The sequence below is a fragment of the Spinacia oleracea genome, chromosome 5, assembly GCF_020520425.1.
Source record: "Spinacia oleracea cultivar Varoflay chromosome 5, BTI_SOV_V1, whole genome shotgun sequence".
NCBI lineage: Eukaryota > Viridiplantae > Streptophyta > Magnoliopsida > Caryophyllales > Amaranthaceae > Spinacia > Spinacia oleracea.
The window spans coordinates 34475532-34498195 of NC_079491.1; the positions used below are offsets into that span (position 1 = coordinate 34475532).

The 22664-nt window shown below is 35.8% G+C and overlaps 1 protein-coding gene across 1 annotated transcript; it reads right to left on the reverse strand.

Annotated features, from left to right (window-relative positions):
• Positions 1 to 681: 681 nt before the first annotated feature.
• LOC110802147 (uncharacterized) lies at positions 682 to 21846 on the reverse strand. The gene is made up of 14 exons (XM_022007578.2): positions 21654 to 21846; positions 21376 to 21569; positions 21250 to 21293; positions 19232 to 19496; positions 17114 to 17457; positions 16712 to 16997; positions 15586 to 15653; positions 10237 to 10488; positions 6888 to 6963; positions 3168 to 3244; positions 3037 to 3086; positions 2400 to 2484; positions 1222 to 1320; positions 682 to 1146 (listed from the first exon to the last, which is right to left on the reverse strand). Exons 2-14 carry the CDS (start codon positions 21566 to 21568, stop codon positions 901 to 903), a joined length of 2085 nt encoding a protein of 694 aa, XP_021863270.2. The 5' UTR covers position 21569; positions 21654 to 21846; the 3' UTR covers positions 682 to 900.
• Between the last annotated feature and the right edge of the window lie 818 nt (positions 21847 to 22664).

The following is a 22664-nucleotide window of genomic DNA, read 5'->3' on the forward strand; positions in this document are numbered from 1 at the left end:
TCCATCTATAATAATATTATTTAATATGAAACAAATTTTACTTCTAAACTTTTTTTTTTTTTATTTAATTAAAACAGCTACCCATGTTTTGTAAACTAAAGGTTAATATATACATTTGTTTCTACCCATGCTATTATTTCCATAACTATGTTATTTAGGTAATAGTTATTTACATAAAATTCAATCGAATCCAATTTGTGGATTATGAAATATGGTGCACAGTGAGCATGATGCACCATAAGAAAAAAGCCAAAACGATATCGTTTTGATGCGAGCGTAAAAGTAGCAAGGTACTCTCGGGAGTACCTAACAATTGCGCAAGGGGTTAGAAATTCGTATATGTATGATAGTTTTTTCATATACTAGATTAGATCCCGTGCACGCACGAATTTTGACAATTTTTTCACAAAATATTTAACTGAATATCTCCCAAACTACTGCATAGTTATAACATTTTTAACATACTCGTTTAAATTTATTCATCTAATATGCATATTTAAAAGGTTAATATGGTAATTTGATCAAAATATTGAGTGATATATTTTCTATTATTAACATAGCGATTTGACTATAATATTACTACTTTAGAATAATTATTATTACGTCGTAGCTATTATTGCCATAATTTATAGACTTAATTTTGTTTCCATACATAAATAGTTAATAAAAAAGGTAGAGAATAAAAATAAAATAAAATAGATGAACTTTTTTGGGAAAGTGATTTTTGGCGGGAAAAAATCGCACCAGGAATTGACACGTGTCATTCCTGGTGTATATAGTAATAGATGTCTTACATTATTGTGTATTTTCTTGTAAAGTACAATGTAACACATAAAGGTGTGTTTTATACATATTTTTTCCTTTCAATTTACCAAAATTTGTTAGATTAAACCCTATCCATCAATTTACCACAGTTGTATCAGCAGCTATCTTTTGTAACATCAACCTATACATAGGAGCCCCACGAGCAAGGACATGGCGTTCCCAATCAGACCGAACTCCAAATGGATTTTCTTGAAGCCATCCTCTTAGGCCAGCTATCTTATTCTTATCGTCGTAGACAATGACAAGCTTTCTCTTTCCATCATCTAAGAATTGCTTGCGCATTCTCATTGCAACTTGTTCAACATCTGACTGAAGAAATACCTACCAATATACACAAAATATTTGGGGGTTGAGCTCAAATATGAGATCAGAATGGGTGGTTTAAGATTATTATACCTTTCCACCAGGAGCAAGCTCATCGACTATGGCTTCAACTAGTGACCTTTTCACCATCCTCCATCTATGCGCCGGCTCATTGAAATCAGGGTTGGGACACTGTAATATAACAAACCCAGTAAGCTAACTATAGTCATGTAATGGCTTTGATGAGACTTTCAGATCAATGAAATATAACAACATATTTATACGCAAATTTTGTCTTCTATTATGTTCACATATGGATTATGGTTATTGATATTGTCAATTTGGTATGGATATAATCCTATCCAAGTTGAGTAACATTGTCGTGTGCCTCTTTCTGTAGTGCCGTGTAGCAGTGAGGTTTGAGGCAGGGAAGTATACACAGTAAGTACAGTAAACACATGGTCATGCAGTCCCCATAGAAAATTGCCAGTAAGCTAAGCAAATGCATCATCAGGCTGTATGTTGGGTGCATGGTTAGCGTAGCTGGGTCTAAAGCTGTGCACAGATTCATGCTTTCCAAGCTTGTACTTCATTTCATAATAATTCATATAAATACCTATATTCTACTCAAGGACTTAGTAGAGAATGACAAGAGCATATTACTGTATTTCCCATCTTGATGTATTGCATCATTGTTTGAATATCATAAGGATTCTTCTTCTTGTTCACCTATCCATACTCTTTCAAATCTGGACACCCTGACACTACTCCTTAAGATCCCATTTTAATACGACATAGTAGTTTTGAAACACCACTAAATGCAATTAGTTTAGCGCATGTTGTTAATTAAAGCAATTGCTTGATGATTGACAAAGACAATGTGACAAACACACGAAAGAGCAAAGATGTCACAATACAGGTGATTTCAAATTTGTAGTATATCAATTAAGAGAAAATTTGTGTACTACATAATTTGTAGCTCCCTTTTATGATATGCTGGATGGATTGCATGCAAGTGTATACAGTATAGTCTACTGCTAATAGCAAAGACATTGGGAATACTTAAACAAAGAGTTTTTTGCAGCGTATAGCCAAACATATCAATTGATAACTAGTGGAGCTACAACATTTAGCACGTATACTTAAGAGCTGATGCCTGATAGTGAGAAACCTACAGAGGATACAACACAATCTTGACAAAGGAATATGGAGCATTAATCTTCTAAAAATAAAGGCATGGTAGAGTTATATTTAAAAAAGTGTCTACTTACTTGAATTGAAACAAGAACAAGTCGCCCTGGATAACTGGAAACAATGGTCCGAAATGATGATGTGGCATTTGTTCCTATGAAGTGTCTTATCACAGGTAACCAAAACTTAATTAGATAAAAATGGTATGAAATAAATGAATTAATCCACTGCAGATGGAATTGACACATCATTCATGAGGCATATAAAGAAGTGACTAGCATGCTGTTGCCCGTTTCAGATAAATGTAGTTGTGTTGTTCCCAGTCCATTCAAGAGATTGTAAACTTAAACAAGGGTTGAACATTTATTCTCACTTCAATTTCATGCTTACGCATTACAAAACAAACCCTAATACAGATCTGATGTAAAACTTCAGACTTATATAAGGGTGCTAGATTTATGGAATCATGGATTTCACACTGTAGTCGACGACTATGTTAGAATTTTTCATATGTGCCAATGTCTTATCATAAAAGGAGATTATGGAATCTGGCATTCTTTTTTCATAGGTAACCACCTTCTTGGTGTCATTTTAATATTACTATTTATATAAGATGAGTGAATTAAAGGAGTTGACAAGAAATCTCAGCTGATTAAAGAAAAAAAGTGATCCCACTCATAAGTCACTATCTCCATATAAAGGATCAATGATACATACAGATTCTTCAGTCCAGATTGATCTGCAGACTCCAGACAACGTGTGACCAGCTGAAAAAAATGAATTGGATTATATATCCTTCTGCATATCCAATCGAGTGTTCACTGAATTTGAAGGGAGCATTGAACAACCTTCTCATTGATCTCTAGACCAAGAAAATTTAAATCGTTTTGCATCGTAGCCATTCCCATGAGAAATAATCCATTTCCTGCAATCACCAGGCCAGAAACTATTGAGTGAGAAACAAGAATCTTCTCACTCGACTTTGGCTAACGGATATTACATTAGTGATATTTTATATTAAGGACAATAATGTACAACAAGGACACTACATCCTCTCAGCAATCTGAAAGAAGAACAAACTAATAAAGCTGAAACATAGGAACAACTTGTTTGAAAAAACCTGAAGTGATGTCATGTGAGTAATTTATCCTGCGAAGTCAGGTGCTTATTTGTTTCTCTAGCCTAAAATCTTGATTAGCTAGAAAGACTGAAAGAGTAATGAACCCTTAATTTAGCATTTCTCTCCTCATTGTTCTATAATTGGTCCATAGCTAGCATGCATAGTAATTAGCCCAAGCCCTGGTCCTATTATTGTTTCAGATTCGATTAGCCTTTCTTATAAGCTTTTAAGCTTATTTTCTATTTTCTTTAATTAACTTAACTTCCTTAGATGCATACATGACATGGATTCGGATACAAGTGTTCAGTACAAGTGATGATCTGAATGTTTCTGCTATGAATTAACATAGATTGGGCATCATTAATGGCAGAAAATAGGGACGAACATGTCATTATCATTCATTATCATTACCCCATTGCCTCAAAGAGGCTCCCGCAAGAAGCGGGGTAAGGGGGGGTCGAACGTACGCAACCTTACCCCTGCAATTGCCGAGAGGTTGTTTCCAATTGACCCAAAAGCGATAACGGGACGACAACGGGACAACCATCTTCTACTTCATGGAAAGGAAGCGAAGAGGTATTAAGAGCCATTTTGATTTAGTCCATTACATCCCACAACCAAAAGAAAAAATGAATATTTGGCTCCATCGGAAACCCTAAACCCTAAAAATAGGGACGAACAAGATGGTTGATTAATTAGATGGGCATTACAGCAATTATGAATGATAATTCTACTTTTGAAAGGTGGATTCTCTCCCAATTTAGTTTATTAAGCTAACCCAAAATACTCAATCAACATTCAACATGATTTCCTCTCTCTAACTTGCCTTACTTATAGAACGTCTTCTCTAACAAACTATCGTTTTTTTGAGCTACTAACATAAAGATATTACCTAAAGTGCCCTTAACCCATATATCAGTTCGTTGTAGCTTTGTACAAACTTTCTAAATTTTTTGGATACAAGGTCATCATCCTAATTTTTTTATATGGGTATGGAGATATGACAATTAAAAGGTTATTAAATTTCCTTATAAACTTTTCACCAAATCAATTAAAGTTAAAAAGTTAATTAACAATCAAAAGCCTAATGGGAAACCAAGATATTAAAGGTCCAATGGAAATCAAATGTGTTACAAGTGCAAAATACTTCCACATAATTGAATTGTCCCAAGCAAGTAGCAACAACCAACAACTTGAGCTAAACAGAAAAAGCTTTAGGCTCCGTTCTATTCGAGTTATTTTGTCTCAACTTATATTATCTGGAAAAAAAACTTATTTTGCCTGAAATAAACTTAAGTGTGAAAACGTCTGAAAAAAAACCTAACTTATATTATCTGAACTTATCTAAACTTAACTGAACCTATCTGATAACTTATCTGAACTTATTTTTTCTGAAGTAAGTCAAAACAAGTCGAACAGAACATAGCCTTAATCACAGGGTTTTTTTCTTTCTATTGGACCTTTCACACTTTGGTTTTCCATTAGACCAAGAATTGTTCATTAATTTGTTAATTTTAATGCAATTGATTTGGAGCTTAGTTTTAAAAAGCGCAAAGCGCACTGAAGCGCAAAAGGGCCCTGGAGCTTAAGCGCAAAGCGAAAGCGCACGCTTTTCGTAGGCGAAGCGCACCCAAAAAAAATAATAAATTTTCAAAAGTTCAAAAAATATGGAGAAAATATGGAAAGAAAAGATGAAAAAAATAAAAGAGAAATCAAAACGATGAAAGAAAAATTCAAAATCCGACGGGAGAAATCCGGCGAGAAGGCTAGAGAAATCCGGCTACGGGAGAAAATTGCACTAGGGTTTGCAAAAACTTCCAAAATATTCGCTTTTCAAAAAAAAGAAATCACGTGATACTTTAAAAAAGAAGATTAGAGTCACGTGGCTTTACTTTTTATAAAAAAGAAGGGTTTGATGTGCCCAGACTACAAGAAGCGCAAAAGCGCTAGGAAGCGCAGAAGCACCGAAGTGCTAGGAAGCGCGCGCTTCTTGTATGTCGCTAGGCTTCGGCTGGCAAAAGCGTTTTGCTGTGAGCTTCTGAGCTTCCGAGCTTTAAGCGCAAAAAAGCGCGCTTTTTAAAACTAAGATTTGGAGATTCTTTTTTCCGTACCCTTATCATTGTCGAAAGTTAGGACGGTGTCCTCATATCCAAAACTTTGAAAATTTTGTCAAGGCAATCGGATCCGCACACGTATAGGATACTTGTATTCGAGTCCATGTTGTAGGTGTGAATATTGGAAAAGAATGGCAATGAGATTATTCTTTTAAAATGTCTTTCCTCCTTTGATATATTATTTGTTCTTCAGCACTACCATGTTTGACTTGGCTTGTACCATAACAACATAAATTCGTCACCTCATATATAATTACGTTGCAGGAAAATGTAAAAAGTTTTAAGCAACCAAGGGTTAGACCTATCATTTAATTATAAAAAAAAAACTTCGTTAGACAGCTCATATAACGAGCCAACTCACATAAAAAAAAACTATATACTTTGTGGACTGGTTTCTGTGTTATATCCGGCTATTTCAACGCCAGGATGGAAAGAATAGTACTCGAAGTATCTACTTCATTAGTACTTTATGGGCACTTTGGTTGTCTAGGAACAGCCGCGTATTCAGGAATGAAATCATCACCACTGCCTCGGTTTTTGTTTTAATAAAGGAGGGTCTGGACCAGCATGGTGTGTTTAGTAGGAAACATGGTAATCCGCTACAGTTTCTTCATCCTCCAGAAACCGAGCCACATATTCCACCAGGTTTTTTCAGGGCGATAATTGGTCATAGCGATATTGAGGGATCAACTGCGATGATTCAAGTGGATGGATCTTGGCATAAGCGCAACTGCAATGCAGGTATGGGGTGGGTGTGGGAGAATCACCAAAGGACAGATGGAATGGTAATGGGTGAGTCTTCTTCATGAACTACGGAGACCGCCTTACAAGCTGAAGCAATGGCTTGCCTATTCGGTATGAAGTGGGCGCGACAGGCAAGGATGGAAAATGTTACTGTTCTTACTGATTCTCAGCAACTGGTTCTTACTGATTCTCAGCAACTGGTTCAACTGCTTGTGGACGAAGATTTTCAGGAAATGCATATTAGATGGACCTTAGAAGAAATCAAGATCGTAGGTAAGGATTTCTCCTGGTGTAGTGTTCATAAGGTGGAGCGGCAGCGAGTGAGTCAAGCTCATTTTCTTGCAAATGAAGCTTCACGGAATTTAATTTGCTTTTCTACTTTTCCGTAATTTTGTTTAGTTAGCTTATGTCAAAAAAAAAAATAAAAAAAATAAAGAGCCAACTCACCAAAAAACATATCAAACTTATGAACTTTCCTTCTTGTCATAGGACACCTTTGTGCAAAATAAACCAATACCTCAACTAGTAGTGAATGTCTTTTCTATAAGAGTAAACAACATAGAAAGCAAAAGAGGAGGACAAGTACTTACCGCTTCCTATATCAACTGCCAGAGATTGAGAAGGATCAGGGTAAATCATATTCCACTCTATCTCAGATGGGTATGCCTGCAATATTGACAATCACATTCACCAGTTTTTTCAGTTTCTTTTATCGACAAAAATATTGACAGTCAACATTGTTCCAATAGCAGGAAAAAGGATAGAGTAACTTAGAAGAAAGAAGAATATCAACCAATTACGGAAGACATTCTCTTCTCCGAGGAGCCAATCAATTAAAAAAATAACGAAGATCTTTTCAATCGACTTATTACCATAAAATGCCTCTCATAAGGCTCTCTTATTTCAGAGCTAAATCTTGGACAAGTAAAGGACTACATATAAACTAACACACTTTAAGTCAGTGTTTTTTTCCTTTTAAGAGAAAAATTCAGTTCTATTTTTTTTTTTTTTTTTTTGCCATTTTTATACATTCTCTCACTATCTTCAGACCAAATTCACCAACTGATTGGCAAATATTAATAAAACTTCTGCAGTTCTGCTTCTCATTAAAACCCCTAAATGCGTTCTTTCAAGTTCTCATACGGGCTGGTCCGAGAATGCCAAGAATAATAACTGGGCAAAGACAGATGTTCATAAGTCATCCCATCACGAAGAATAACAAACAAACAAGAGATGTCATTTTGTAAAGACTAATTTTTTCAATAATGTTTTTTTGTTTATTCTGTTCAGGACATTAATTCAAGTGGAAGCTTTAAGAATAAGAGTGCCTCAAAAATCCATAGGTAGTTCCGAAGAGGAAAAACATTAGATGTGGACATTGTAAGAAGAATGTACAGTATATTCTCCAGTAATATCAACTGTCAACACACTCAACGCTTCACAGTTGAGACCTTTCAATCAAAATCTGTAAAGACGATAAGGAGCTTAAACGTACTTAACTCTGAGACCCTATACACTTCCACATCAAAGATTCAAATAGTCATCACAGAGAAATATAACTTTTCCTGTCCAAAATCTCCGAAAGTAGATCTCATCCCTAATATCAGCCTTAAAACCCACGAAAGAGTATGTAAGATATGATTTTCAAAGATTTAAAAGTAAAAACCAATGCTTTGGCACCCCACACAATATTTCCTTGATGATGTCATTTGCAATTAACACTTTGAAATGTAATCTAGTTCTAAAGGAAATCACTGAAGCAATTTCTCCATGAACTATTGTTCGTAAGTTGACATCATATTCTGAAGATCCAGCCAACCACACATAGATCTTTTTTCACCAACTAAATAAAATTACTGACTTACACAATACCCCCAAAGTTCCTCAAATTCTTTATAGTTACCTTATCAATTTTCCCATGATACTTAACAAAATTAGAAAGGAGAATAATTGCAATTAGAAACGATTAGACAACCATAGCCCGTCTTCAAAGAAAAAATCAAGTGTTCCGAGACTTCCATTCATCAAATATCTTAACGGCGTATTTGGATAGCATGGTAGAAGGGAAAGGAAGGGGAGGAGGACGAGGTTGAGTTCCATTTTCCTCCAAAGCTCTCCAACTTTGGAGGAATGGTATTTATTAATTAGGGAGGGGAAATGGATCCTTCCCCTTCCTTTTATCCAAACAAGGGAGCTTGTTCTCCTTCCCTTCACTCCTTTTCCTCTTATCCAAACAAAGTGTAAAAGTGTTATTAACTAGATTCTGAGAAAAAAGGGTAAGTATAAACCAAATATCTTTGATAGGGTAAATATCATTAGCAAAATAACATTTTCTGGCGCAAAATGTGGAGACTAAACCTCAATATAATAAAACTAAATCAATAAGCACCGCTTGTTTCCATACTCAGTTTGAGGTCAAACCGTCAACTAGGTTTCCAAAAGCCTAAAAGATAGCAAGTGCAATGGCAAAGAAGCAAGAGAAAAAAATCCCGTCATAGGAAATAAAAGACGGAAAAAGGGTACTCTGTACTCCTATTAGCACCTCTGGCGACTACTTTACAAAACACATGAATAATAAGTGTGGAGAGATAAGAGAAAGTGAATCACTCTACCAATCATCCTTCAAAGCACTAAGCCATAATTTTTACTTTTCATTTACAACGCAGAAGATTCATTTGTCCATTTCCGATGGAGCCAAAGATTCATTTGTTCTTTTGGCAGTGGGATATAATGGACTAAATCAAAATGGCTCTTAAAACCTCTTCGCTTCCTTCCCATGAAGTAGAAGACGGTCGTCCCGTGGTAGTCCCGTTATCGCTTTTGGGTCAATTGGAAACAACCTCTCTGCAATTGCGGGGGTAAGGTTGCGTATGTCGGACCCCCCTTACCCCGCTTCTTGCGGGAGCCTTATTAAGGCAATGGGGTAATGATAATGAATGATAATGAATGGATTTACAATGCAGAAATAATTGTACAATTCATGAGAACTAATCAACCAAATCGGCAAGGATTCAAAGCTTATTGATCATTAGTAGATGCATGCAGCTATGACTTATGCCTTCTCAATCCAACTTTAAAACAAAATCCCGCTTATTCTATTAGCATCGTAAGGAAGCACCTTTGAACAAGAACAACAACCAAAATCTGATTCCCTTTAGCAAAAGCACTGGCTAGAAATAAAAAGGCAAATGCATTTGATGTTTTCAGCACAAGAACAAGAATGATAGTGTACATAGTAGTAACTAATCTATTAGGCTGAAACTCCCACCTTCTAAGAGTAGTATTTTGGGAACAAGATGATAAAAATGAAATTTATAGTCCTATCAAGTCTTTTGCCAAACTTCTTCAACAATATCCCAACAACTAGGAGAGGAACCCATAGTACCAAGAACAGGATCAAGGAACTGTTTGAGTAGGTAATAGGACTTATGAAGCTAGCTTCTCCTCTTGGGATACCATCAATAACCTGTTTATCATAGCGATTAGCTCAATAACTCTCCATGCCAGACACACATTTAATCCGTTTGACAAACTATACCCGCCTTCCTGGAATTATGATCAACAAATGAAAAACTGAAAATTAAGAATCCTAGCTAAATGACACTGTACACTGACCAAATGCTTTACAACAGAGGTCTAGTAGAATCACTACTGGAAGCACCAATTGGTGCGTCAATGGCATGAATTGTCATCGATTTCCAGCTCAAATAGTAAAAGATAATCTAATGACATACATGTATCTGATATCAGAAAATTGCCAACAACTACAAGAAACCAACTGCTTTCAGGATGTCATGCTAGTTTTTAAAATTTACTATTATACTCAAAAGCTACTCTTATAAACAATAGAATATAGAAGGCAGTCTAGCCATAGCATAACAATCATGGTTGAGTAAGAATATAGTTAAATTATGTGAGAAGCAGAAAAACAGAACATACTCTATCCACTGCTAGAAGGCCGGGAAGATTTCTTCCTTTCAGATATTCCCAAACAACAGATGCATGCTCAATCATAGTATGTACCGGTGCAGATCTTGATATCTGAAGAACTGCATCACATGCCATATGCCCAACGATTGTAACATGACAACCATCTTGGCTTACTTTATCAAGAATAAGTGCTAGTTTAGAGTCACCATCATTATTCTCATGAGACTGTCTGACTTTCACAGGACCAATCCATATAATCTTCTGAAAATGAAAAGTGTTGCGTAAGAAGCGATTAAATATTCACTATCACTAGATAAAATATTTACACATTTCACAGGTCTGAGAAAGTGACACAGGGGTTTATGAAAGTGGATAACTATTGCAGAAACCCACAGAAGGAATAATAGTAAAAGGGAAATACCAAATACAAAGTACTAATAACAAAACAAGTAGTATGAAGATGATCAAGTGTTCCCCCTTCTAGAAACCAACCAGAGTTAAGAGTTTCTAAAGATGATCAAGTGTTCCCCCTTCTAGAAACCAACCAGAGTTAAGAGTTTCTAAAGATGAAAACTAAGCTTCAGTGATTGAGAAGATCAGCACAAGAGTTACAGTTTTCCATTACAGATTTCTATACCAATTTTTTTTTGAGGTTCAACAATGAAAACTTTGAATGTTGGGGTGAAAAAGTCCAATATGGCACTGAACAGCTGATAGCCTGAATGCCTGATAAGTGATATCCTGAAAACATTTAATGTTGGGTTGAAGAACTTCCATGAGAACTTTGAATGTTAGGGTGCAGAACTTCCAAGAGTCCATTTACTCCATACCCACTTCAGATGTCAAGTATGCAAGTACCCATGGATACTTGAGCTAAACAAGAATCTGATCATAGCATTCTAGTATGGTGTTATAGCTTCCTTCAACCATTACAGCTTTGTAAACCACTAGAAAATTACTGTCTTGTAGGAATGCAGGCAAAAGGTGCAAACTAGTCTAACGAAGGACATAGTGCTTTCCTGAGTAAGATTTAAAATATGTGATGGGTAAAGGAGTCTTGGTCTCAGGGACTCTCAGCCTCCTAAAAAGAGGAATTTTCGTGAATAACATTAAATCCCTCCAACCATTAATCATGCAGAATGTAACTCTTAAGGAAAGCCCCTGGAAAAGGCGTGATGCACAGAAGAATTAGATCCCTAAATAGAGTAAAATCACATACTCCTCACCCCCAACTTGTAGACAGATAGGTATAGATAAAGGGTCCAAATAGTGTTTTTACATTATCAAGCCTAATGTTCCAAAAGACCATAACAATGAGTTTCTTCGAAGTCCCACAATTAAGTAGGGATGAGAGACACTTAATTTTAGAAACCCCCCGTCCTCGACAAACCCCTCTAATAATTCTCTCATGCGCCAAGGATCAACTAACATACTTATAGAGTTCCATACGACTCCCTTAACCCACTTGCCTTCATGCCTCTGTAGCCAACCCCTAATTCTAGACTCTTTAGATTTATCACTTTTTATTATTTGAGGAGCAGAAACAAAGACTCTTTAGATTTATCTCTTTTTATTATTTGAGGAGCAGAGAAAAAGGAACACCTAAAAAAACCTCTTCTGTTTAGTCATTTTTCTGTAAGGGTTTATCAAAGGGAGGAAGGTACCCGATAGTTTATGAAGCAATAAGTGGGATATATTATCTTTATCTCACACACTTACTCACCTAGAGCCTCTTTATCAAATACTAGATGTCACCAAGCATTATCTAGAATCCAAAGCAAAATTAACAGCTCATTATTCTGTGTTTCAATAATATACTCCGTAGGAGATAAAAAAAATCCAACAGGATAAAAGATAAAGATACCATGTAGAGATTTTGGTAATATAGCTTGGCACACAGGTTTTGCTACTGCTATTGTTGATTATATGAATCCAGGGCTCTCGGATCACTCTCCAGTGGTACTAAAATATCAAATGGAAATTAAGAAGGGGGGCAGACCCTTCAAATTCTTCAACTACATGGCTGAGCAAGAAGATTTCATATCGTGTGGTAGAAACTTAAATCTGTCAAAACTTGATTGAAATCATTGCACCAGAGAGACTTTGAAAGACTTGATGAGAGGATAGATATTCTTCGAGGTGAGTTGGAGACAATTCAGTCCCAACGTACTAATAACACTGATTTGATGCTTCAAGAGACTGAAAGAAGTACAACTTCTATGCTTAAAAAGTTCTTAAAAGTGCAAGAAAGTGCTTATAAAAAGAAATCAAGGGTGCAATTGCTACAACTGGGAGATTCAAACTCCAAATTCTTCTTTAGTGCTATGAAAGAGAGAAATGACAGGAATAGTATTGAAGTTCTGTTTGATTGATCAGGTAGTAAGTTGACTTCTGAGGATAACGTTGAGACGGAAATTGGGGTTTCTAAATCAGTTGACTTCAGAAGCTGCTGAGAGACTTGTCAGACCAACTACTAATCAAGAAATTGACAATGCTCTTAAGGGTATTGATATTAACAAGGTTCCGGGGTCGGATGGGCTTAATAGTTTGTTCTTCCTCAAGGCTTGGGTTGTGATTAAGAGAGACATTTATGACGCAGTTAAAGACCTCTTTGATACGAGTACATTGTTAAAACAAGTGAACACCACATTTTACCTTAATTCCCATAATCCAGAATGCTTCTAGTGTGACGGACTTCAGGCCTATAGCTTGTTGCTCAGTTGTTTATAAGCTCATTTCAAATAATTCTGACTTCAAGGATGCAGTTAGTGGTTGGTAATGTGGTCAATTGTTCTCAGGCAAGCTTTATTCCCGGGAGAGCTATTTCTGATAACATATTGCTCGCCTCTGAGCTTATCAAGTGCTATTCTAGGAAGAATGTTTACCCGAGATGTATGATCAAGGTAGACTTAAAAAAGGCATATGATTCCCTCGAATGACCTGTTTACATACTATACTTCATGAGTGGGGTTTCCTTCTAGTATACTAGATTATGCAATGCCTTTTCACTGTCTTGTCTCTTATTCTATACTGGTTTAATGGTTTTCCTACAACCCCTATAACAGTATGAAAATGGTTAAGGCAAGGTGCCCGATGTCTCCTTTACTCTTTGCTTTGGGGTTGGAATATCTGTCCCGGTGCTTAGAATCTGCTTCTGTTCCTCCTGATTTCGAATTTCACCCAAGGTGCAAAAAGCTAGGGATCACACACATGATGTTTGTAGATGATCTTTTGATGTTTTGTAGAGTTGACAAGAACACAGTTAAAGTGATGTTCGATGCTTTTACTAAGTTCTCTGAAGCTTCAGGTTTGGTTGGTAATCTTCATAAAAATGATGTTTATATGACTGGTATCTCACGTATAGAGGAGATCATAATGTTGAGAGTTTGGGCATTTCTAAAGGTAACTTTCCTTTTAAGTACTCAGGAGTCCCTTTGACTACAAGGAAACTGAGCTACACAGATTGTAAGCCCTTGGTTGAAAAGACAGTTGCTACAATTAGAAATTGGTAAGCTAAGTTGCCATCTTATGCAGGCAGAATTCATTAATCAAATATGATTTATTTGGCATACAACCATACTGGTGTCAAATATTTTTAAAGCCTAAAAAGGTAAATAAAGAAATTCAGAGGATTTGTAGGGTGTTGCTATGGACGGGTGGTGATTCAAGTTCAAAGAAAGCACCTGTAGGGCTGTAGCTTGGGATAAGATGTGCTTTCCTAAGGTTTGTGGTGGGTGGAATTTGAAGGACCTTACTATTTGGAAAAAAGCAGCAGTTATCAGCAACGTTGGGATTTTGTTTTGAAACAAGATAGGTTGTGGATAAAGTGGGTGCACATGTACGACATCAAACATAAGGACTTTGGTCCATGTCTATCCCTGATGAACTTACATGGTCTTTACGAGGAAAATATGGCAAAGTAGATAAATTTTACAAGCTGCTGGTGGTCCTGCACAATTCATTATTGCAGGTAAGTTTAAGATCCAGAAAATGTATGACTTTGTGAGAAAAACTGGAAAACAGCGGGATTGGAAGAGAATCATCTGTAACAGCAAAGCGAGCCCAAAGAGTACCTTCATTGTGTTGCTTTCTTTACAGAATAGACTCGCTACAAAAGATAGGTTGCCTACTAATGGTCTCTGTTGTTTCTGCTGGCAGCAGACACACTACAGCATCTATTTTTCAGCTGCGATTTTTCAAGTGACGTCTGGTGTTTAGTGATGCAACATGTTGGTCTACACAGGAATCCCATGGGTTTTCAGGAGGAAGTGCAGTGGATTGCAAAGAAAAGCAGGAGCACAAAGAATGCTGATAAAGTTTATAGTATGGCATTTATAGAAACTGTGTACGCTTTATGGTTGCAGCAAAATGCTAAACATTTTAGTAATAAGCCCAATGATTGTGAGGTAGTTGCAAATAGAATTTTGTTCAATGTAGCTTGTAGAAACACTGAGAAAATGAAAAAGTGCTTCATTTAGTTTTGTCTTGATCGTGTTTCCAAACCCTTCTTAGAAGATGGGGGAAACACTATCTTTCGCCTGGGTGTTTTGGTGTTAGGTTGTATCTTTATCTTTGGTAAGTATAAAAACAACAGATCCCATAATATTGAATTTCCAGATGACCCTCAGTATCAATAGCCCCATAGGTATGCTATCCTTTCCACCAAACACGGGAAATATCACCACTAAAGTTATAAAAGCATCAAAGGGACAAAGAAGTAATGTCCATGCAGCTTATTGGTGTCTGTTGTACATATTGAGGATTCACAAGCTTAGCCGACAAATCTTGTGAAAGAGACAAAGATAGAAGAGAGTGAAGAAGGGTTGAGAGGTGAGATTTCTTTGAGTTTACCTTCCGTTGCAAAATTTTCAATTCATTTCGTGCTTCTTGTGCATTTCAATGAAAACCCATGCTTGCCTTGTGTAAACACCATTAAATCTGCCTAATCATCATTATAAGGACCAGGACTATTAAAGAAAAGACGGACGTTGTAAACGTAGTTAAATTTTATATATATGGGGGTATGACAAGCAACAACAAGATTGACGAACAGGAGAAAATGACAAGCAACAAGAAGATTGACTTCAAATTTTTTTTCCTCACGATGATTTTTTTTTAAAGGAGTGGGAGGTTTGGGGGAGAGGTATTTCAATAGTACTAGTTGATATGTGTGTCATTGAACATGATTATAATTCTTCCCATTTGGTGTGTTAAAACTAACCATCCTAAATTCCCCCCTTTTTCTATGTATTCAATTCACTGCCCCTCTAAAACAAATCTTATTTGTTCTTTTTCACTTTCTTCATCGTTTAGAAAAAGTCAACTAAAAAAACACTATCAAACGGAGAGAGTAACCACCTTACATCTTGAAAGAAAAGTGGTAATTTCATTGAATGAGTTTGATCCCAGATCAACAGGTTCCCAACCTAAACAGAAAACAGAGAGGGTAACAGAAAACATTAATAAAATTCTTCACATCATTATAATCAGGGGTAGGGGGTAAAAACCATCTTCTGTAGAATTTGTCAGAGACGTTAGCTTAATTAGAAGTTAGAGCATATCAAATAGAAGGGTCAAAGACTCTTAGTACAAAGAATTACATAAAAAAGGAACAGAGATAGAATCAGACTGATACCCGAAATCACCCAAAAATATGCAGAAACCTGATGTAGACCTTCTAGATAGAGTTTTTCCTGTTTAGCAAGGAATGTGTTTAACTTATTTATTGTATCTTATTAGGGCTAATTAATAACTTAAAGATAATACACGGTTTTAAATTTGAAGTCAGCTGAAAGCCGAACATCCACCAACCAGGAACAGCATCAATAACATCCAAGTATGAATTCTCTACTACTAAATCATAAGAAAGTTACAACTGCTACTACTAGTACCAGTGCCCCTATGAGTCTATGAGCATGTTTGGCGTTTGAAATTAATGGATACACAACTTCTTTTCCTTCATTTTAACAATAGTAGATAACAAATTTAGAGACAGTTGGAAGTCTGAAGAAAACAATTTGAATAACTTTCCAAGGAGTATACAATTTCATAAACTTCTGCTATTTTAGTGTAAGGTGTAAGTTACAATCTAGAAGTGTAGACGTCTTTTAGATACCAACAAAGAAGTGTACAATATTTGTTTCAGGCTCTTTCAGAGTTTCAGCTACTTATGTTCAGTTACTTTCATTTCTATAAACTGCCCTTAATTTTCTCTTCTTCACTATTCGATTAAGGATACTATTATAAAATTATAACTAAGTTTGACGTTTATAGAATATAATTCGTACTTCTAGATTCAAGGGAGGGAGAGAGACCAGGAGAAAAAAGATGATGAAAAGAACAAAGAAAAATGACATAAAAAGTGGAGGCAGGACTGCGGGACCTCAACAAAAGCATAAATGGTCTTCAGTGCGCAAGTTAGTGGATATAGCGGGGAAAGTGCTTACTCTTACAAACAGTAACGAGTACAAATGGAGCAACTTACCATCCAAGATATTTTGAGCAGAAAATGTCTCCACTTGCATCTGCAGGTGCCTATGCTTGCACAAAAAGTCACTTGGCAATAGAATAGGAATGCTTTTACGTTCGGCATACCTTACTATTTCTTGAGCTTCCTTGACTGCTTGGTGCTCAACCAAATACAGAGGAACAGGCATTCCCAAGACATGCATGATTTGTAACGCCATCATCCCCACAAATACCAAACCATCACATTTAGAAGCTAAAACGCGCAAGGCTGCTGCCTTGTCTTTAAGATTTCCACCTCCTATCTAGACAAAACGGTGAAACATATATCAATTTAGAAATTGTGATTTACCTCGAAATGAGCAGTATAACTGAATCAAACAAAATATATATTAAGGGATAATTAGCAGCAAGGAAATACCACTGCAACACAGGGAGTCTTGTCACATTCTGTAATCTTCTTCATATTGTCCAAACACTCTTCAAAGTAAAAACCAGCAAGACAAGCATAACAAAACTGGGTCACTCCAACAGTTGATGCAAGAATTTTTTGAGCTGTTGAAAACGAATCATTGACAAAAATATCAACCCCGGATGCTAATCTCCTAGCAAATTCTGAATCATTGGCAATTTCTTGTTTGTACTTGGAAAGATTTTCAAAAAGAATTATATCGCCTTCATCAAACTGTTCCGCTGCTGGCTGCTGATGTGCAGAAATACATTTACCAGGGACAACTCTGAGTTGGAGCACTGATGAAAGGAATTCTGCCAATCAACAAAGACAACAGGAAATTGATTAGTATTTCTCATATCAAAAGTGTGTTTAAGAAGAGCTGCACTGCTAAATGTCTAAATGAACCGATGAGGTCATCTGTTTTAGTCTGAACTCTAAACCCAACATGAGGATTACATAAAGGAGAAGGCTGAGAGGTGTACAAAGGGGAATTTATGGAAATGTTTTAAAAAATATTTTAATGAACTAACTATAACACTACAATATGTCAGTGATAAAGCATACAATTAGTGGTAGATCACAGGGTGTACCTTAGCCACAATTGTAATCCACCAGTTTCGTTTTTATTTTGGGTATAGGGGATCATTTGACTGCAAATGGTGAAAGGCGTTTATGTTACTACCTTCGTTCCTGAAAGTTCTTTGTGCTCACTATTTGCACGGACTCCAATAACCATTAATATATCTAATTTCGTATGAGAAAAAATTATAAAAAGTTGATATCTTGAAAGTATATATATCGAAACGAATCTAACAAGATCCTACATGATAATGTTTTGATGTGTACAATAGTAAAAACCTATGGTCATAGTTTCATGGTATGGACACATATTCCAAGTTGTAAAGAACTTTAAGGAACGAAGGTATCCCACGTGATTATGTTTTGATGTATATAATAGTGAGAATCTAAGGTCGTAATAGTTTTCATGGCTTTGACATATATTCCAAAGCATAAAGAACTTTAAGGAATGAAGGTAGTATATACTAAAGTAGAAATATAGAAGCCACTAATGCAGATTTTCATCCTAAGCTCACCAATATTTCATCCTAGATTCCTAAAGCTGACCAAGTCTTTTGTAGAAGACACTTAATAAGTGCAGTTGGGTAATGGGGCTAATAAGGGTGAGTTTATCCCAAGTCTTAAGGTGCGTCTCGAAGTGAGTTTCGAGTCTAAGTTTTGGGATAATGTGGTAAAAGACTACAACAAGTCTTGAAGTGAGTTTGAAAATCCAAGACTCACTCAAGATTCAATTAAGACTCCACTTTTTCTCCAACCAAATCAAATTATACCGCATCATCATACTTTATCCTATTTAATTATCTTTTTTTAAGAGCTTAGTTGAGTCTAATGTGTAAAATAGGGAGAATCTTGTGTGAATTTGAATAATGAAAAATTAGGTAAAATTTAGTGGAAAACTGATGTGGCAGAGTCTGTAGATAGGAGTTGAGTATGAGGGAGTGAGTTTATCCCAAGTCTTAAGGTAAGTCTCGGGGTGAGCTTAGTTAAGTCTCAGACGAGTCTGGGGATAATGTGTAAAAATAGGGAGAGTCTTGTGTGAGTCTGAATAATGAAAAAGTAAGTAAAAATTAGTGGCAAGCTGATGTGGCAGAGTCTGAAGATAGGGGTTGAATCTGAGGGATAAACTCACCCTAGCTAATAACACTGAAAATCAAAGCTTTTAGTTATTTTTATGTTAATTTTTACGTTGAAGCTATTTAATAAACGTGTCTATAAGTTGGCCAAATCTATTAATAAAAAAACTCCATCAGAAACTAGAGTCTTACTACTTAACCTTGAAGTTTTGCATATATTAATTTAAAACCATGCAAAGCTAGGGTATTAACTAGTGATAAACGGTCCCGGAACTCTCAGAAAACTACAAGACTACATTCACTCTCCCCCATCATAAGCCACAGTAGTTACTATTCCTGAAGCAGCACATCAAACTTTAACTTATACTTTAGTATTACATAGTCAAACCAACAATCAACCAGAAATCAGTAGATACAATAATCAGAAGAGTACCTGCAACAGCCTCTTCAGACAAAACCTTGGAATTGCATTTGACATTCCAGCTACTAGTCAAAACTACCTTTGCTCCAGCTTCATATATATATCTGATGGTTAATAATGCATTGGAAATTATTGAGACAGATTGGTCAAGCTTCTGGTGAAGCAGGATGGAAGAATCAAATCTGACCATGACAACTTTTGCAGAAAGCTCCCCCGTAGGAAATCTTTGAAGAGTTTGGATGGGTGGAAATCCTTCCTCCTTGTCAAGAACTTTGGCCTAAGAACAGAATATAATTTAGATTCAAAACAAGCCAACTACCAAGGCATTCTAATTACAGTTACAAACTTATATCATATCAATGCGACTAGGGGTTATAAAATAACCTAAGCAAGCTATTCGAGAATTTCATGAGCCGAGCAGAGACTTGATAGGCTTATGAGCAAGCTGAAAAGCGAAACATAACTATTTTAATTTTACACATTACGACATTAAATTGTGAATAATAAGCACAATACATTAAAGGATCTCAAAATATTGACAAAAAACTCAGTAGTGTGAAGTATGTTTTAATCAGAAATATCATTTTCTTGTTATACGAGTAACTTTCAAACACAAGTCAAGTTTAAGCAAAGTTAACTCCAAAACTCTGAGCTCGGAAAAGCACGAGGCTCAGCTAGAGCTCAAATGTAAGAATAATGATTTATGCTGAGCAACCCCAAGCTCGAGCTCAGGAGGCTTTTTATCACCATTAATACAGTGTTGTACTAAGGCAAGTAGGCAACCCTATCAAACAGGGTGCTACCCCAGTACCCTTGAATGTGAACTCAATAAACTGCCTAAGCACTTTCCTAATATAAACTACATAGATTAAATTCATTATCACCTTGTATTTGTTCATAAGATTTTTTTTAGAAGATTTTTTAGGAGTTTAAAGAAGTTTTTCGAGGCTTAATCATACTGCTGACTACTGAGGAGCTTTGGCTTATATGGAACAGCTAGTGAAAGGCACAACCCTAGGCTACCATAAATTAAGCGAATGATTTAATCAGGGTCATATAAGATGATAATCTAGTTCTGGCTGAAACAGTGAACTAGAAGAGAGACAAGAAATCAGATAGGAAAGTCATCCGAGAAAAATATTTTGTCACAACTTGTGAAGTGAAAGTAGTTAGAACAGATGTATCCCTTGCTCCAAGAACATGGCTACGGAAACTTCTTATAACACATTGATTTACAATTTTTTCTGACATTATCTATGGCATGTAGTAGCCTCGCATCTATCAAGAATTCCTTTCAATATTGGAAAAGGGACAAAAATAAACTATCTTACGATACTCATTTGGGATAAAAAATTAGAAATCCCTCCCGGAAATAAAAAAAATCATGAATTTCTTTCAGCAACCTAACCACAGACCAGTATTAATCATGAATTTCGAGTTTTACTTGTTCGTGCTTATTTATATGCATGATTTTCTTGTATTGGGTAGGTGAAAGACTATGCATATCCCTCTGTTAACATTGACTGAAATCTTTCAATTTACGAGTGAAATTTAACCGTATATGACTACATTTAAATAAAAAAAATAAAAAATAAAAACTAACATCATCTTGTGACTCTATACTTTATCAGCAGACAAAATTAAGAAATGTGGCTGGGTTTCTGGCCTTTCCTATTTCATTTTACGGGAGTGAATGCAGAACGTGCAGACAGTAAATCAAGTATGAACCGCAGGAAAATAACTTTAACCTCTATCTTTCTAAGGCTTTAGTGACATTAAAAGACTCTAATTCATAGTACTGTCACACGCTTTCGTTCTAACAAAGAATTCCTAATTCACAAGGGATTACAAGGTGTGATTCTAGCACTAAACATTAGTCTGACAAAATTCTAGCACTAAATATTAGTCTGATAAAATGCATAGCTGATAGTTTTCAATTTTTCATATAATTATCTCTAAGCCAAGTAGCGAACACAAATCGAAAATGGTAAAAGGTAAAAGGTAAAAGGTAGAGCAGTGAATTGCGATACCTTACGGAAGCTGTTTACACCATTACTCGACAGCTCTAAGGACCCTATTACAAAAATACAAAGCACATTACAACTATACAAAATCATATGAATAGTTCGTTTCAGAAAATACAGTAAATTAATTACCTAGCCATGACCATGAAGATGAAAGCCCTCCATTTCTTTTAAACTTGGCAAATTTCCCATGATATAAGATTGACTTATTATACTGAATTAGCACCTGGGGTTTGGTGGAAAACCCATGAAAACTATAATTATTGGAAGATAATATTGTCCCTTGAACATAACTCACTGCAGTAGTAGTATATTGTCCCATCATCCTTGAATAAACAAGACCCACATTACTTGAGAGTAAAATAAATCAACTAATATCACCAACTAAAATAAACAACAATTATAGTTACCCACACCAAAAAGTTGCCAATCTTCGCAGGTAGCAGCTTACGCCATGGATAGAGATAGAGAGCTCTTCAATGGTGATAAAATGGTACCAACGAATAGCCTCTATAAACAAAAGGGGATATATAAAACCATTAAAAACTACAAGAATTGCCCCTTTCAATGAGGCTTTCTTTGGTAGAAGGGAATCGGAAGGAAAAGAAGGAGAAAGGAAAATATAAATATTGTTTTCAACTACTCCCTCGCTATTTATTTAAGGGATACACTTGCTTTTTCCGGTCGTATTTATCACTTGCCATTTTTAGTAACTTATCAACCCCACCATCTAATTAAATAATAAATCTAATTTACCCTATGACCTACCATCCTATTAAACAAATAATTTCATAAACTCATCCCACCTCCACCCCACCAAAATGACATGGTCCCCACTTATTTACTTATTAAAATATCTACCCAATCCCACTTACTTTATTATTTTATTTCATTCAATTCTCTTTCTTAATATTCGTGCCCGGCCAAATGTATCTCTTAAATAAAAACGGAGGGAGTAGTATAGTATCCGTGCATTTGCACCGTTAAAAAGTTTAAATATTAAGCTCTTGTTATGAATATTATGTGGATGCCCATTATATCCATATTATATTTCCAGAATATTCTAGATCTTAGGATTTATTGTTCCCCAACGAACTTTGTTCTATTATATGTATATATGCTATTGTTCATGGAATAAAATACACAGTTGTTCTCTCTCAATTTTTCCTCTCCTTCTCTTTATTTCACAACACGTTATCGGCATCAACCCTAGCCGGCTTAGCAGACAAATAAAGAAGGAAAACCACTGCCATTGAGATGCGCTACATCTAGGAATTCAACGTTAATGAGTTACGGTATGTCTGAAATCCGATTCTATTATTGATTCAATTTTTGTTCATGTTAGGGGAGAAATGTTAAAGTTAGTTAATTGTTTTGTCTACTTAGTTTGGTTGTATAAATAAGCTGGAGATCAGATTGTA

Coding starts and splice junctions, on each gene's coding strand:
- LOC110802147 (XM_022007578.2), bottom strand. CDS start 21,568: ATGATGGGACAATATACTACTACTGCAGTGAGTTATGTTCAAGGGACA. Junction 19,497..21,249: donor GTGTAAACAGCTTCCGTAAG/GTATCGCAATTC, acceptor TTCTGTTCTTAG/GCCAAAGTTCTTGACAAGGA. Junction 3,087..3,167: donor GTCTAGAGATCAATGAGAAG/GTTGTTCAATGC, acceptor CATTTTTTTCAG/CTGGTCACACGTTGTCTGGA.